Source organism: Lepisma saccharinum, chromosome 10 (assembly GCF_977018435.1).
Source record: "Lepisma saccharinum chromosome 10, izLepSacc3.1, whole genome shotgun sequence".
In the NCBI taxonomy this organism is placed as follows: Eukaryota; Metazoa; Arthropoda; class Insecta; order Zygentoma; family Lepismatidae; genus Lepisma; species Lepisma saccharinum.
Genome location: NC_139238.1, coordinates 70,417,612 through 70,436,006, shown reverse-complemented (window position 1 = coordinate 70,436,006; position 18,395 = coordinate 70,417,612). Strand labels below are relative to the sequence as shown.

At 39.8% G+C, this 18,395-nt stretch overlaps 1 protein-coding gene across 1 annotated transcript in view; it reads right to left on the bottom strand.

The window, feature by feature from the left end:
- Positions 1-3,119: 3,119 nt before the first annotated feature.
- LOC145994373 (MFS-type transporter SLC18B1-like) overlaps positions 3,120-18,395 on the bottom strand; it is a 129,018-nt gene continuing 113,742 nt past the window's right edge. Inside the window, exon 11 of the mRNA XM_083130486.1 lies at positions 3,120-3,528. Coding sequence (XP_082986612.1) covers positions 3,331-3,528 — 198 coding nt within the window. The 3' untranslated portion in view covers positions 3,120-3,330. The remainder of the gene's footprint in view (positions 3,529-18,395) is intronic.

Genomic DNA, 18,395 nt, shown 5'->3' with positions numbered 1-18,395 from the left:
CTGTATCATGGCTGGGTGTAGGATAATTACCTGTCTATCTGAAGTCTTTAGCTGAATGAAAATAGCGAAGTCCTCTGTAAGCTTCTCTCTAATGCTGACCAAAGCGTGCTTCCACTATCGACCTCCTGCCTTGCTGACCACCTCTCTCTACCAACTCAATTCCCAAAGTCCAGTCACTTCCCAGCTTGTCTCACCTCTATATTCCCTGGCCATCGAGCTCTTCCTCGATGCCGAATCGCCGAATCGTGTTTATTATAATTGCTACCATGCAAACCGCTGACACCATAACCAGAAGTGTTACCTGTTCCTGAATGCTCAGGAGGTTTGCATGGCACAACACAATGCATTGTAAACATGCCTAAGAGGCTTGAGACAGCTGAGAAAAACAAGTGAATGCCCTGGTCAACATGAAGCGTTCAGAGAGACTTAATAAAATAAACATACAATCTTAGGGATTGTTACGAAGTAATTACATTTTTAATAGAAAAGTGTATCTTTTGTCAATATTTTATAACATTTGGTCACCTGCAAAAGTTAATCCATTTATCTCCTTGTTCTATCACAATAAGAAAATAATGTAAAATGTAAAATTTTCCTTATCCTCTGCTTACACATTTTCTCTTTTCTCACAATCTTTATCTCGATCAATTATATCCCTACCTCTTAGAAACATGTTCCCTACCTTCTTTAAATGTACAACAGTTGCAGCAAAGGACAAAAAGCGAAGTAAAATAAACTAATTTAATCAATTAAACACTACAAAAATAAATTTGTGTAAAAACTCTAAAATCATCCATAAACTCAAGTCATCTTTTTTGGAAAAATTATTGCCATTAAGAAATTATTAGCCCCGTTTAGTTCGCTACCCTTTTAGATATATGGTAGAGTGCAGGTGCATCCCAGCGCCAGGTAAGTGCAGTAGAACTATATTCAACCAAATAAACAAATAGCTGTATTCAAGTTCAAAAAATTCAACAATTGCCTCTGCTTTAAACATTCATTTGTTTAGTTAGCTCGCACCATGTAACCATACACCACACACTACACCGCTCCAGAACATAGTACTACACATGCAGACACCAAATACACTACTTAACACCAAATCAACAAAATAGACGAGTTAATATTGCACTGTGTAACCATTTATCTGTGGTGTAAAAGACTAGACGCACATAAGTAGTAAGAATATATTATATTTATAACCTGAATTTACTAATCGCGAAATTCCCCTTAGCGAACCAATCAACACAATTCACGTGAGTTCGTCACAGGGGGGGGATTGGTCATGACATCCCCAAGCCAGTATTATTGATGTGACATTCTTAACAGGTTAATGCCCACACATAGCTGTAAGTACATCAATCTCTACACTTCGGAATGTTTAGAATGCAAAAAATTTTCGTGACAAAACTAGTAATCAGGAATTTCCCCTTAGCCAACCAATCAGCACACATTCCCGAGACAGTATTATTGATGTAACATTCTTAACAGGTCAATGCCTTAATGTTTACACACATACATAAGCGCATCAATCTCTACACACACACACACACACACACTCACACACACAGGAATATTTAAAATGGAAAGAATTCTCAGGAAATTTCCCTTAGCCAAGCAAGTTACATGACCCTCTCTCTCTTTTTTTTATAGAGAAAAGAGAAGGTCATGACATTCCCAAGCTAGTATTATTGACGTGACATTCTTAACAAGTCAACGCCACATCTACACCCACGCACGCACACTCGGGGAATGTTTGGAATGCACAATCAAGTCAAAATTCAATCTGTGTGAAAAACAACTTGAACCACCTTCAAAATAAAATAATTGTAGCTATTAAGATAAAATTTTCAGCTATGTTATTTATACAGAATTTCCGGAGACAACAAGTAACATCTGATCACATCAAAACTTAATCTGATCGAAATTACTATGAAAAAAATCACTTCATACACTTTTTAAACTTAAAATAATAAATAGTATGTAGCTTTAAAATAAATTAAATACTTAACTTTTAACAAAAGAAAAATGAGGAGCACTGAAACAACACACCCGTACTCTTCAACCACTCTCACAATACTGACTAATCTGTAAAGTGAAAACCCTTTAAGTAACCTAAGCGCGGACCGCGTTGAAAACATCTGAAACAGTAAGTCAATCAGAAGACACCACAGTAACCCACAGGTGTCTGTCAAGTAAACCAGAATTAAACCGGAAGTAGACCGGAAGTAGACCGTAAGTGGACCGGAAGTAGACCTGAAGTAAATTTGTGTGGGTGTAAGTGTAGGTGTGGGTGGGTGCGTGTGTTTGTGTTACGTACTTTAACTCGAAAGAAATTATGACACTTGCACGAAATACGAGATGAAAAATCAGAGTTCAAAAATAGGTTTACCACTGTGCTTAAATTAATAAAAATAATAGGCCTCGTACCAAGTACTATTTTGAAGGAATCTGATTACACTACTTATATATATATATATATATATATATATATATAACAACTTTGAACCACAAATACTTTGCAAAGAGTGAACCCACTTTACAAATTTCAATCTTCTCCTTGACTGCACCTTGGATATGCTAGGGTGTCTCAGTTATGTGACCTTCACGTGCGCTTGATATACGGCTTCTCTTCTGTGTGCGCTCCAAATACTGTGCCGCTCGACGCTCATAATCAATACTCCAACAGCATTTCGGATATTTTCTTCTTTGAGCATTTTCAACTCTGCTCCCCTCCCCCCCACCCAATTAAAATTATGGGTCTGATTTTAATTGTAAACCTACGCATGCTCTTTTGCGGTGTGATTGGCTACGAAAAGTTTACACTTGAAATCATGTACGTCTGGAATGGGAGGCATTGGGAACCACTACACCTATTTCATACAATTTTTCATTTCAATCACAGTAATTTATGTTAATTATTATAAGGACGTCGAAGGAACATTATAATTTCAAACTGAAGCAGTGTTTCTTGAGAGGACATCATTATAATGGGGGAAAATATGCCTCTTTTGACCCTCCTTGGCAAAAATACTACCTTGCTTGCCCCTCTTGGAAAAAATCTTGCGGACGTCCATGGGTGAAATCATGGTGTAAGTATTACGCACATCTTAGGGATATACATTTTTATTTTTGGATACCTATCAGACGTACAATGCAATACATCAACATCGTATTGACTTCTTTCAATAACTTAAAACCATATTTCTCTTCAATGTTTCGCTTCTCTAGCTTCGCCACAGTATTGGTTTCCAGCATATATTGGTCATTCTGGATTCCAGACTTCCTCGAAAGTGGATCACACACTCCAGAACACTCTCCCTTCTTCCCTCAACCTTCTGGACCAATCAGAGGAGTCCTATCCGACACTCCATATTGCTTAACGTGAGTCCTTGATATTGCCGATCCAGCATCTGGTGATTCGCTTCGAACACGATGTCCGTAGAAAACGTCATCAAAATCCAACTCTTCGTTCTTGAGTGAGCTCGAAGTATCGGTGCAGCAGAGGAAGATTGTGACAGTCATGAACTGAAAAAGCAGAAAAATCAACTCTATGAAATCCTAGAGAAATTCTAGGCCATTAAAAACTTACACACTCTCCTGGGAATCGTACGAAAATTAGTCCTCTAGCAAGTGAAAGGGACTATTATCGTCATTCCAGCAAAAAATGCTAATAAACCAAAATGCTATTCTAAAACAAAATTACGATTAAATCCAATTTCAAATATATTTTCAACATACCATCCAAATCAATACAATGTAACCCATCTCCACTCATTAATAAGCTGCACCTTGACATGATAAGGAGTACAATTATATATATTTTTACAGTAAGATTGCACAGCGCGCTACAACCCGGGTTCGAATCCCGTGGGCATGGATGTACTTTCTGAGTGTCCCTTCACAAATTTCATCATGTCATCACTCATCCTCATCTTCGCGATTAACCAAAAGTGCGAAGTAAAATAAATCAAATCATGCAATTTACATTAAGATTGATCTCTAATGTTGCACAATCTTGAATCATAAACAATAGCAGAACATATATTTTGAAGCAAAGCTTTTATCTCTGTTGAGAACGTATTTAGAAATTTAGGACAAAATACCTCCTACATTTGGAAAATTGCTAATTTATTTCCTTGAACTTATTTATGATACTGAGAACTGCCCAGAAATAATAAATAATAATAATAAAATCGTCTTTATTAGATATCTAAAATTCGTCGGTTTCCTTTTTTTAGTACATATACATGTATGAAGTCAGCTGGAACAATGAATGAAACAGCAAAAGCAATAATAATAATAAATTTAAAAAAAACAAGGGAAATTATGAAATTAGAATGCCAATAATTATGACAAGCTGCATGAACAGAGTTGCCAATTATTACAATGGATATATATTTAAAACAGAAAAGTTGCTCGTGATTATGTGCTTAGCTGCCTTGCTAGTAGATAATGTTTTAGTTTCCTTTTAAACTGCTTATGACACTGGATGGATGTGAGAGAGGTTGGAAAGGAATTCCATTCTTTGGTGGCAGATACGGTGTACGATTTTCCGTAGGTTGTTGTATTATGAACTGGGACTGACAATAAAGTTTTCCGTCGCATTACATTTTGATGCCTGCTCGAATTTCTATTCAGTTTCTCAAAAAGATATCCAGACTTGCTGCTTAGTACGTTAAGTGTTAAACTTAGTAAATTATTTTTAGCGATGTTCTTTGTATTAAGCCAGCTCAAACGGTGTAAGTATTTTGAAACGCTAAAGAATGTAAACGAGGGACAACTTTCCACCACCAATTTTCATGGCATGATAAGGTACAAGTAATGCTGAATAAGTGTTAAAATTGTCACAGTATTATCAATATTATTAACTAATGGATGTTTTGATTCTCGTGTTTTCTTTACATTCCCCTAAGAGTGGAAAAAGTTGCGTTTTCTAAAGTTCAATATGTTACTCAAAGTGCAACTTTGTAAAGAAAGTGACTGATTTATTATATCATTTTAGAAAGTGACATCTATTGTCTCCTTTCGTTACTAATTTTTAAGATATCTCGTTCTTATTAAGCCTTTCATTATTAAACATATATGTTATTATTGTTCTTAATTTAATCGATATCAACAGCTGGTTCTGGATAGGTTAACAATTCTTAATCTCGTTTCTAAATCTATTTGGTGTCTTTGGGTCTTGTAGTAATGAAATAATGCAGGGTGTCCATAAATTATCTTTACAACTTTAAACTTTAATAACTTGAAAACTATACTAGATAATGACAAACGGTTTTCAACATGTGACAAGAAAACTAATAAAGTTTTTTTGTTTTCCAGGTGACACAGATTTGACGAAAAATGTGAACGCCACAGGAAAAAGCTGAATGTAGCCTGTAGACAAAGTCCGATACACAAGTGTCTGAAGCAGCTGCACCTTGTAAGCATACATATGTAATCTCTTATGCAAGACTTTGTGAACGCCTGCCGCACCCTGTCCACGTTGGCATCTGACACAGCTGGCACACCTGCCCCCTGTTTATGGAGAACACTACCCATTTCCGTGAATGACGTATGCCAAGCCCGAATGGTGGTCGGGATGGTGTTTCTCTTCCATACTGTGTCCGAAAGTTTCGTTGCACTTGTGTATCGGACTTCGTCTCTATAAACCAGGCTACACACTGTGCTTTTTCCTGTGGCGTCCACATTTTTCGTCAAATCTGCGTCACCTGGAAAATAAAAAAAAACTTTATGAGTTTTCTTGTCACATGTTGAAAACCGTTTGTCATTATCTAGTATAGTTTTCAAGTTATTCAAGTCTAAAGTTGTAAAGAAAATTTATGGACACCCTGTACTTTTATTGAGAAGTGTAATGACTAGAAAACATGATTATCTATCTTTATTACGTAGTAGTAGTAGTTCCTCGTGTTTAATATTATTGTTGCTTAATGTTAGTGTAATTTTCTGAATGATTAAAGCATGGCTTGTTTTGCCGTCAAAAATGTTACGTTACAGCAGGGGTGCTCATCGCTACAAAGACCAATGGCGCATCCCCCCCCAAAATCATGTCATGTGTCCCCCCAAATCATGTCATTCGTCCCCTCAAATTATGTCATATAGAGTCCCCATACTGAAAGTGTCTACTGAAAGTACCTTTTTTTGGCTTTATTGAACACTATACTTAATCTGCCCTCTACCTAAACAGAAATGCCCATCACCCCAAGACCGTGGATGCATTTCCCCCCCTAAAATCGTTCATCATTGTTCCCCAAAAATAAGTTGGATGAATACGTAATAATTTATGTTAATTTGAATGCCATACCATGTTAAACTGTCCATATTTTGTTAATTGTTCAATTTTGGAAATAATGGAAATCTATGACATTGATTGGTTAAATACATTAATACAATACAATACAATAATAAATTTAATCATGCAAACATGCACTTAAACAGTAATAATAATAATAATAATAATAATAATAAAATTTTATTGTCATTAGGCCAAGTACAGCAATAGACAAAGTCAATAGTTAAGATATGCACATAATAGTGTGAAACCTATAGGCTATGCAAAGCCAATTAAATTATGTACCAAAACTAAATCATATATCTACTAGACATTAAGAAAACTCATTAATATCATAAAATGGGTGTAAAACTAACCAGTTGTACAATTTGTTTTTAAAACCCTGTAACGATTCATTGTGCAAGTAGAATGTAATTTTGTTGAAAGGTTTTTGGCCTATTACTACATAACTATTGAATGACTTAGACAATCTATGATGAGATAAGTAAAGTTCTCTGTTATACCTTGTATTGTAATTATGTACATTTTGTTTATATTTCAATTCAGGCAACCTATTTTTAGTATAAATCAAAACAGAGTAAATATATAAATTTATTACAGTCATTATTTTGTAATGAATAAACAAAGGTCTACAACGTTCGTTATAAGAAGAACCTGAAATCGCCCTAATGGCTTTCTTTTGCAATAGCAAAATGTAATTGACCTGACAGGAATTCCCCCAAAGGATTATTCCATACAGTATTATGCTTTGAAAAAATGAAAAATAAGAAGTTCTAATATAGTCAACAAGTACACAATTTTTTTAGACGCCGTAGCAAATAAATAACTCTAGACAACTTACTACTAATATATTTAATATGCGGTTCCCACGTTAATTTGTTATCAATTTGTATTCCTAAAAACTTAACACTAGTGTTGTCATCTAAAGGTGGCTTATCTCTTAAACTAAAGATTAATTGCTGTGTTTTATTTTGATTCAATAAAAAGCCATTTGCTCTAAGCCAATATGATGCTTCTGATATTGTGTCTTCTACCTTAATTCCAAGATCTGTAAGATCCTTGCTTGTTTTTGTGAGTGGAGATAAACTTTTATAAACCCCACAATTTGAGTATTTAACACAAATTGTTACAAAACTTAAGATAGAAAATTCAACTTGAGCAAACCAAATAGCATACGGCAACCCTTCGAATGATTCAATTATTGTTGCACGAGACATTACGAAACCCTAGCTATAATACGGTAATACGGAGAGAATATAATACGGTTCCTCCTTCAAAGAACTCGCCCCATCTGCTTGGGGTAAATATAATTATTTTAGTAATCCATAGCAATAATTACGTGGATATTATCTTCAGGGCAAATTTAACTTGTTAAAGTAAAATTGTCCTGTCATAAGAAGTTAGAAATACGAATTTGATATTATTTATTTTTCTTTTTTATCGCGCAACGTGCAAGATGTTACTATGTGAAGTATACTTAGTACAACTATTACAACATACAGGGAATCAGTACAATAATATTGCTAATAGTAATACAGGGTCATCCGTTTGGGATGTCAGAAAAGTATAACGCTTTAGCTTTTATGTTAATGTATATGTATCGATGCAATTTGCGGTAATGTACATGGCAAAGATGGGAGTTTGCAACAATGACTTCCGCGAGACAACGCAGCAGTAGTTCATAGTGCAATCAGCAGATGGCATGTATAGAGGCAGTGGTGGACCTATCCCATGGCCTCCCAATAGTCCTGACCTAACCCCTCCAGATTTTTTTGTATGGGGCTACGTCAAGTCAATCGTGTATGCACAAAGACCACAGAATCTTGCTGACCTACGGAGGATGATTACAGCTGCCTTTCAGCAAATCACTCCAGAAATGCCACGTGGCGCGCTATGGATTCCCGGTATGATTTGTGCCGCATGCGCGATGGTGGACATGTTGAGTGCTAATGTGCTGTGACATAAACTCCCGACTCTCCTACACATGTCTGTACCGTTTACAACCAATAAATGTTCATAGTTTCTAGTTAATAGCATTTTACTTTTCTGACATCCCAAACGGATGACCCTGTACATCATCTAAATGATGCACCTACTTTAAATTAAGCAGTATACCAACACTAAGCATTATATTTTAATAAGTAATGCTATTAATCAATATCGATAATATCGTTAATATCTTGTAATGCAGCTACAGTATGAAACTTCGCATTCACCTGAGTAAAACGCCAAACATGCATTTTCGTACCATAGGAATGCGAGCGAAGCGAGGAAGAAAATTTTTACATCCATTTCTTTTCAGGCTTTCAAGATATTAATTTAATTCAATATTTTCTTAGGATTCCGAGATATTTAGTCTTTTTCAGTTTCTCTTTTCGCACGTTCGGCTCCGAAAACGTGTGGATACTATATTTTAAAAATACCTACTCCTCAAAATATAATATTCGAACTCTCCCCCAACTACAGAAATCCATGGACAATCTAAGATTTAACACTTTTTCAAGAGGTTCATATCTCCCCCCCCCCTTTAAATTTTATACTCAATCATTCCACCAGAATTTCCATGCCAATTATAGACTAACGTACTGTTGATACTGAAGAGTGGATATTGCCTCCTCTAACAAACAATATTCTCAGTCCCCACACCACAATTTCCTGAACAGTCTAAGACAATAGTAATACACATGAATTTGGTACCCCCTCAATTTACGGCTCAATACCCTCTAATTACAATACCTGCCTTAAACTAAGACTTAATACTGATAATCAAGAGTTGGATATTGCCCCCCCTCATCGGTTAATTCACAACCCCCCCAAGAATTCAAGCGTCAATTTAAGGCCTAATATGTAATAATTTCATATTGCTCCATTTCCTCCCCCCATAATACATGTTGCCCGTTACAATTCCTTTGGAAGTCTTCAAATTGCTATTTATGTAGCAGCAATGGTTAATTGATAACCTAACTCAACTTGTGTCCAATGCTATATTGTTCTCGTTAAATTTCCTTAATAAAAATCGCCCACCCCTCTAAAGTTGGGTGGACGCAACCAGCGTCCACAAACCCATCTGTGTAAACTCTGTCCGTAAATGCTTTCTTTTCTTCATCTAACTTATTAAATATGGTGTATATAATATGTATTATTTTTCACATATTTTAGAAAATTGAAGGGAGAAAATCCCCCCAAAAATCTTGATGGTGCAATCTGCGCCATAACCCCCCTATGTGGGCACCCCTGCGTTTCAAGGAAGCTGAATAAGTCATTGATTTTTTATACTTTTCCGTTTAAAGCCATTAGGGCGCGGAAAAGTCCAGTTTATTGGTCATTTTTCGAAGGGCCAGATCAAATATCGTGAACAAGATACCTCGACTATCAAATGCTTCATATAATGAAGAGTATCACTCGTGCAGTGCTGACACCTCTGGTCAAGCGCTAAACTACTTCCAAACAGTTTCAAAACAGGTCAAAGACATTTTTACAATAACAGAACTTCCGGGTGGGAGCGAGTTCATTCATCCGTTCTTCTTCAGATGATTATTGATTGATTGGGTTGGTGTTTTATGTCCACTTTATACACAGTAAGGCTAATCGGGACTGGACCTACAGTTTAAAGCGGGATTCAAGCCACTGTGTGCTTCCACCGGGACCCCTTGATTACAAGGCGTCGACGGGGAGGTTCTTCAGATGATTATTAGCAAAGTATTTGAACCATGAAAGAGCAACTCATAATATAGAGACATCTGTTGGCTGCTGCATGCGATGCTTCTCGAGTTAGGTCGCCGGCCTCTGTGGCGAAGTGGTTAGCACAGAGCCCTACGACACCATGGGTCGTGGTTCGAATACCGGTCTGGGCATAGGTGTTATTTTTGAGTGTCCCTTCTCATCAATTTCATGTGATCGTCACTCATTCTTTTCATTGCGATTAGACGAAAGTGACAAAATTACGAAGTAAAATAATTAGGAACCGTGACGAAAGTTCCCAATTTAGGAACCTTGATGAAAGTTTCCAATTTAGGAACCGTGACGAAAGTTCCCAATTCAGGAACCGTGACCAAAGTTCCCAATATAGGAACCGTGACGAAAGTTCCCACTTTAGGAACCGTGACCAAAGTTCCCAATATAAGAACCTTGATGAAAGTTTCCAATTTAAGGACCGTGACGAAAGATCCCAATTTAGGAACCGTGACCAAAGTTCCCAATTTAGGAACCTTGATGAAAGTTTCCAATTTAGAAACCGTGACGAAAGATCCCAATTTAGGAACCGTGACGAAAGTTCCCAATTCAGGAACCGTGACCAAAGTTCCCAATATAGGAACCGTGACGAAAGTTACCAATTCAGGAACCGTGACCAAAGTTCCAATATAGGAACCGTGGCGAAAGTTCCCACTTTAGGAACCGTGACGAAAGTTCCCAATTTAGGAACCGTGACGAAAGTTCCCAATTCAGGAACCGTGACGGAAGTTTCCAATTCAAGAACCGTGACGAAAGATCCCAATTCAGGAACCGTGACGAAAGTTCCCAACTCAGGAACCGCTGTCTCGGGAGGGAAGGGCGAGAGTAAGGACCGGTTTTTAAGAGGTTCTTATCGTTACTGCACGTTACCCTAAATTACTGTGTACTTACCGTATATAACCATTTGCAGAAAACGTACTGTGCTTTATAGAAAGTTTCTTCTTTCCTGTAAGATATTTTGAGTATATTGCAGATCTCTTGCTTGTAGGTTAGGTTAGCAGTTACACAAGTGTACGTAATGTCAACTATTTCAAATGCTAATTCATCCTTCACCGAAGCAATTAGTAGGACTTACTGAGTTGGGAAGACATTTCACTGAAATATCCTACTGGTATAGACCTGTTCCTGAAATGGCACTGTTTTGATTGGAATTTCCATACTTCCTGAGTTGGGAAATTCTGAATCGGTAATATATCGTTTTGAAACCCTATCAGCATAAACATTCTGAAGTTTAAATTCGTCTCATTTTCAATTTAACAGATAATTTCAACATTACTTGAAAGGATGAGAGAGATGGATGCATCAATATGTTTTAGATTGATTGAATTGGTGTTTTAAGTCCACTTTATGTACAGTAAGGCTAATCGAGACTAGACCTACAGTTTAAAGTGGAATCCGAACCACTATGTACCTCCACCGGAGTAGAACACCATACCGGGTTCTGCGCCCTCATTTGGGGCTCGAATCATCATTTGGGGCTCGTCGTGGGCCCTTACTGTAGCCTTTTATGAGGGGGTTTATGGCCCCCTGTTTACGTTTGGCAACACTGTGGGCCTACTGTAGCCTTTTATGAGAGGGTTTATGGCCCCTTGTGTCTGGCAACACTGTGGGCCCACTGTGGCCTTTTATGAGGGGCTTATGTACTGTCTGCCAACACTGGGGGCACAGAGTTGGCCTGTGGGCCCACTGTAGCTTTTTGAGAGGGGGCTATGTGCGCCCAGAGTTGGCAACTGTGGGCCCACTGTAGCCTTATGATGTATTTGAGGACAGAGTTGGCCTGTGGGCTTTTACTGTAAACTTTCAAAGGGCCTGAGGGGCCCATGTACCTATGTCTGGCAACACTGTGGGCCCTTGTCGTAGCCTTTTATGAGGGGGTCTATGGCCCTCTGTTTACATCTGACAACACTGCCGTTGGTTTGTTTGACAGAGTTGGCAACTTGGGCCCACTGTAGCCTTTTATGAGGGGTTTATTGCCCTGTTTACATCTGGCAACACTGCCGTATGACAGAGTTGTTGAGTTTACTGTAAATTTTCATCAAAGGACCTGAGGGGTCCATGTACCTATGTTTGGCAACACTGTGGGCCCACTGTAGCCTTTTATGAGGGGTCTATTGCCCTCTGTTTACATCTGGCAACACTGCCGTGTGACAGTGTTGTTGGGTTCACTGTAAACTTTCAAAGAACCTGAGGGGCCCATGTACCTATGTTTGGCAACACTGTTGGGGGCCTAGTGTTGGCCTGTGGGCTACTGTAGCCTTTATGAGGGGGGTCTATGGCCCTCTGTTTATATTTGGCAACCCATCCGAAGAAAATTCCACTATATGATCTTTCACTGGCTAAGCTAACCTACAAATAGTGGCAACACGAGGCTCGAATTATTATTTCAGGCTCGAATCATCATTTGACGCTCGAATCATTATTTGAGGCTCGAAACGAATTGCTAAATATAAAATAAAATAACAATGCCTATGAACCTGTTTGGCTTCAGGAAGCAGGCTATGGAGGTATCCGCCCAAAGCGCACCATCGCCACCTGCAAGCTGGGACCTGTTACCCTCCCTATTATCTAAACTCAACGGTTTGTTGATTATACACTTGAATAGCATCCTGACCCAGTACGACGAGGATGTGGGCAAGACTTTCTACATATTCAACAACAACTTGAATTATTACCAATTCCCCATCTCCGGCAAACTGCAGTTTGACATGAATCCCGAGAATAAAGGAGAGGCCAAAATTTCCTCCGGCAAGAACATCTATCGCATCAAACACGATAGGATGAACAGTACCACCACGTACGATGTATCTGCTGGCGATCGCCTGTACATAGAGCTCTTGGATGACTACGACAAACTTATTCCTCTTTTCATAGAAATGAAAATTAGCTATCCTATAATAAATAACAATGCCTAACGATATTTTTGGCCATACGAAACGCGACGACCATGGCGACGAGCTTCTCATGCTCGACGTCAGGGTCAAGAAGCTGCGAAGCGATCTGCAGGCCCTCCAGTCCACGCTCAACTCCAGCCTCCAGTCCGAGATAGCCAGCTTGCAGTCTCAGTGCTTGGACCCTGTACTCAAGATTGATGCAGAGCTAAAATCGCTGCTGCAAAAATACACCGACCTCGCGTCGATAGACAATCTCGACAAGCTGGCACTGAGTGTGGGCAATCTGCAGAACAAACTTCTGAAGCTGCAACAAACGCAAACCTCAGACGTTGAACAGCTGAAACAACGCTTGCAGGATCAAACAAGCAACATCCAGACCGAACTGCAAACTATCATCCAAAGCATTAAAACACAAGACGACTACGATCGCGTGAACGCTAGTATTGCTAAATTGCGCGAACAGTTTCAATCTTTCGAAATCCCTACGTTGGAAAGCATCAAGGCTGAGCTTCAAACGGATGCTTTGCATGCGGCCATCAACGAAGTAAAAACTAAACTCCAAACGCTGGAGGATTTTATCAACAATCTACCGTCGTCCAGCGAACTGAACGCCATTGCCCGTAGCGTGGCCAACATCAAAATCCAACTTGAGACCTACGAGGATTTCGGGAAGCTGCAAGGCACCATAACCCATATTGAGGATGCTCTTGCCGTCATTAGAAATGATCTGGCGAACGTTCACGATGAGCTGGAAACCAAACTGCCGGGCATCAGGGATACACTGGCCAACGTCCAACAGCAAATCGCTAAACTGGAAAATCTGAATGCAGAATCCGAGTTGTCTCATTTCCATCACTTGATCGACGACATACAGACTAAGTTGGAAACCCTGCAACAATCTACCCCCACCCAGGATGACATAACACAACTGCAAGAAGGCATACGTGCTGCTGCCGATGCCTCCGAGTTGGACGCGGTGAAAAAAGCTTTGGAATCGCTCCAAAACACGGTGGCCACCCTGCCTACCTCTCAGGAACTGAAAAGCGTGAAGAGAACTCTCAACCGAATACTCAAATCCGACGACATCAAAAACATCCAATCCGAAATTGAATCGATACGGGGGTCTGTCGCGACTTTACCTACCAACCAGAACATCACCGAGCTGCATGAATTGTTTGCGGAAATTAGAACCCAGGTCCACGACCTTGTAATACAGAGCTCCAAGTTGACGCTTGTAGAAAGCCTGCAGCAGATTATTGCCAGCGTGAAAGAGCAAATTGGGAGTATCGAGGCAAGTCAGGAATCGACTATAGCTAATTTCAGCACCCAACTACATGACTTAAATGAAAAATTCAAGAGCCTTATTGTCGATGTAAAGATCAAACCAAACTACGACACTGTTGTTCATGCTATCGAGGAACACCTGGAATCGGTGAATGGTAGATTGGAGGATGTGGAGACTGAGGTTCGAACCAACGTAAACACTCTAAATGCCAGCATCGACAATCTCAAGTCTACGATTGTCATCGAACTGTACAGCATACCAAACAGAGAGTTCTCCTCCCCTTTCAATCCAGGTTACAAACTCTACATGTTGACTCCTGCAAAAGCCTATCATCAATTTTTCCTCGCTGGCACACTTCAGTTCGTCAAGGTTTCCTACTGGTCTTTGCCTCACGCAACCCACTACCCAATCATGACCGTGACGAACATTGGCGACGAGCCTAAAATAAGAGGAGTTGAGCTGGTCGATTTCACACACCCCGAAAGTCGCGAGACTGCCTATGCCGAAGATGCCACTCAAATTATCGACATAGAAATAGGTGACAAGCTGTATATAGAAAACCCAGCTTTGTCTGCAGCCAGAAATCCCATCCAGGCTATATTCTTATTTTCGCGCCATGTCTAGGCAGGGTATCGTGAACGAGCTTCATAAACCTGCACGACGAAACTACAAACGACTGGCGGTGGTGACCAAACGCGTGGATGACCTTTGGCAGGCTGACCTTGTGGAAATGAGTAGCGGCAACCTAAAAAATTTACATAAAATCAACAAAGGATACAAGTATCTTCTTACTGTTATAGATACATTTTCAAAATTTGCGTGGGCTTTGCCCCTCAAGGCTAAAACAGGTGTGTGCGTAATGGAAGCATTCAAAACTATTTTCAATGAAAGTGGCAGGCGACCTCGATTTCTTCAAACGGATAACGGAAAGGAATTTTACAACTCGATATTTCAACGGTTTGTTCAGAAGCAAAATATTCAACATTACTCGACTTTCAGTCACATCAAAGCCAGCGTAGTGGAACGTTTTAACCGTACTCTCAAAACACGCATGTGGAAACGATTCACGCTTCAAGGTAACCACAAGTGGGTCAATGTGCTTCCGGAACTCGTAAACGACTATAATCACAGTTTGCATAGCACGATACGCATGAAGCCTGCCGATGTCAGCAAGTCTGATGAGGCACGACTGATCTCTACTGTTTATTGTCCCAAGTACCGGCCCACTAACAAAAAACCGAAATTCAAAATTGGAGACCAAGTAAGAATTAGTAAATTTAAGCGCATGTTTGAAAAAGGCTTTACCAAAAACTGGAGTACGGAACTTTTCACTGTTGCTCGATTGTTACCCGGTAACCGTCACACGTATATAATAAAAGATAATCGCGACGAAATTTTGAAAGGGCGATTCTACGAGGAGGAACTCTCCAAAACAAAATACCCCAATACGTATCTTATCGAAAAAGTATTACGTAGAAAAGGTGACAAACTGTTGGTGAAATGGTTGGGACTCGAGGAAAAAAGTTGGATCGACGCAAACGAGGTGATTGTGTAACGGGTGCTTGGGATGTGGTGAGGCGACTGCCAGATTTTCCCCCGGAGCGTCAGGCTAGGAAAAACGGCGAACTGTTGCCGGACAACATTCGCTGCCTTATTGTCGGACCTTCAGGGTGTGGGAAAACAACTTTACTTATTGATAATTTTCTTCTTGCTCCCGACTGGTTAGATTGGAAGAACAGGCACTTGTATGTTTTTTCCAAAAGTTTGGAGCAAGCAAAATATCAACAGCTGACAAAACTGTACGAAGGGCTGAGCATAGCTACTTTCGCCTCCGAAGTAATGCCACTAGAATGCTGCCATGAAAATTCGGTGGTGGTCTTCGACGATGTCATCCTGGAGAACCATAACGAAATTCGCAATTTTTTTACACAGGGGCGGCACAGAGGCATGGACTGCTTCTACCTTGCTCAGACTTTTTCTAAAATTCCCAAGCAGCTTCTCCGAGACAACGCTAATTTTATTTGCTTGTTTCGTCAAGACCACACCAATTTAAAACATGCTTACGATGATTATGTAGGCGGGGACATGAACTACAATCAGTTTTCCAAATTTTGCTCTTCATGCTGGAATCAAGATGATTTCGGATTCGCCACGATAGACATGACGAGGAAACCTAATGACGGAAAATACAGAAACAAAATAAACAACTTTCTAAACGTTGCGACGTTACAAGAAACGTCTTGACGTATTATAAATAACAAATAATGAAACGCAAACTCGCAGACGATAACTTGAAGCTGCGCGACTACCTGGCCAAACGCTTCAGGGGTTGGAAATCAGAGAATCGCGGAATTTACGAAGAGAAAAAGCGACAGGACCAACCTATTATTGATGCTATAAGTGGACTAGGTAAAGACATCAAAGATGTTACCGAGCAAAATAAAGATTTAATCAACGAGCTCGTGCCACTTGCTGCTCGAAATTATGCTGTGCCTACACCCATATCCAGTATTCACACTACCCCGTTCGAACTTGGAGCTGCACCTCTGAGACGTCAGGTTCTAGGCAGTACCTCTTCGGACAAGGTAGTTGAATTAGGTCCGTTGGCGAGAGATTACCTGAGCACCGGGAAATTTGAAAAGGACGAGGTGTTTGGATTGTACCCCTCTGTGGAACCTAACGAGGGTGTGGTTTGGAAAATTGGAAAGACAAAAGTTACGTTCGAAGGTGACGACGTGAAAATTAATTTGGGCGAGAAGAACAGCTGGACTAGGTATCCTGGCACTGTGGGCCTGTGGGAACTTATTACCAAAAAGCAACCTAAAGATTATACAGACGAGGATTACCAAAGTTACACAGAAATTTTAATCATAACGGATGCCCTGTACCAAAACAACGATGCAACACAGAATCGCGTAAAATCAAGCAGTGGAGAAAAATACAGGAACCTCATCAAGCCAATATGGAACCAAATTAAAACTGGCAGCGGTGTCAAACTCTACAATACCCTACCTAAAGAGTTTGTTTGGGTAGACGACGTAAGGAAGCTTGTAGATCGATTGCTGGTTATCGCAGGCGAAGAAAATGCAGGCAATCGCAACTTCCACAACGAGAAGGTGGGCATCATGGACATGATTAGCACCAAGCTTAGCAACTTTATTGTCAACGACAACAAAGGTATAGGTTACCTTATCAAAATCATCAACACCCTGCCTCCCAAATTCTGGAATGTGGCCGAGGGTCGAGGTCTCGTGAACGACATCATCAACAAGCTACCCTTCGAGATGCATCTACCAGGTTACCAATACTGCGGACCGGGTACTAAACTGGAACGGCGACTGGAAAAAGGAGACAAGGGGGTAAATCTGCTGGATGCTGCATGCAAGGATCACGACATTGCTTACAACACATATACGAATTTAGATGCGCGTCACGATGCTGATAGAAAATTGGAGCATGCCGCGTTCGGGAGACTCGTCAGCAGAGACGCCTCGCTGGGAGAAAGAGTTGCAGCATTGGGCACGACCATTGCCATGAATACAAAACGAAAATTGGGGTGGGGGCTGTAATTAAATAACATACAGTAAAAAAATGTCTACGCATATAACAGACTTACCAACAGAAGTGTTATACAAAATATTTACATTTACTTTCGACGATAGTCACGAGGATGTTAAAAAGCTTATTGATTTAGTTAAAATAACACCACAATTTCGCTTGCCCTGTGAAATGCTACTTCTGGATCATCTGAGAAAAATAAGCGCTGTAAAATCTTCTTCTTCTCCCTATGCTCTTTTTCGGGCTGCTGATGAAAAATTGGCTGATAAGATGGACGAACTTCACGAGTGGAGACAGGGGAGGAGACGATATACAGACGACTGGTATGCTTCAAAATGCTGAAACCAGCAGGATCATCGATCACTTGATCGCATTAGGCAATGCCGAATTTTTTTTCTATAAATAACACACTGTAAAAAATCTACGAGACCAAAAAAAAATATTTCTTCGATATGAGTGAAAAAATTAGTGACGTCCAGGCATTAAAACAAATGCTAAATTTGTCAGTCGAATATATAAAAATTCAGGAATTGGAAGTGGACAAACCTTATGCAATAACTTCTGGTTCAATTGTTGCAACCCAGTTTGGTCCTAAAGTACGTCTGTTGCTCAACGGACAATACAGTCTATTTTT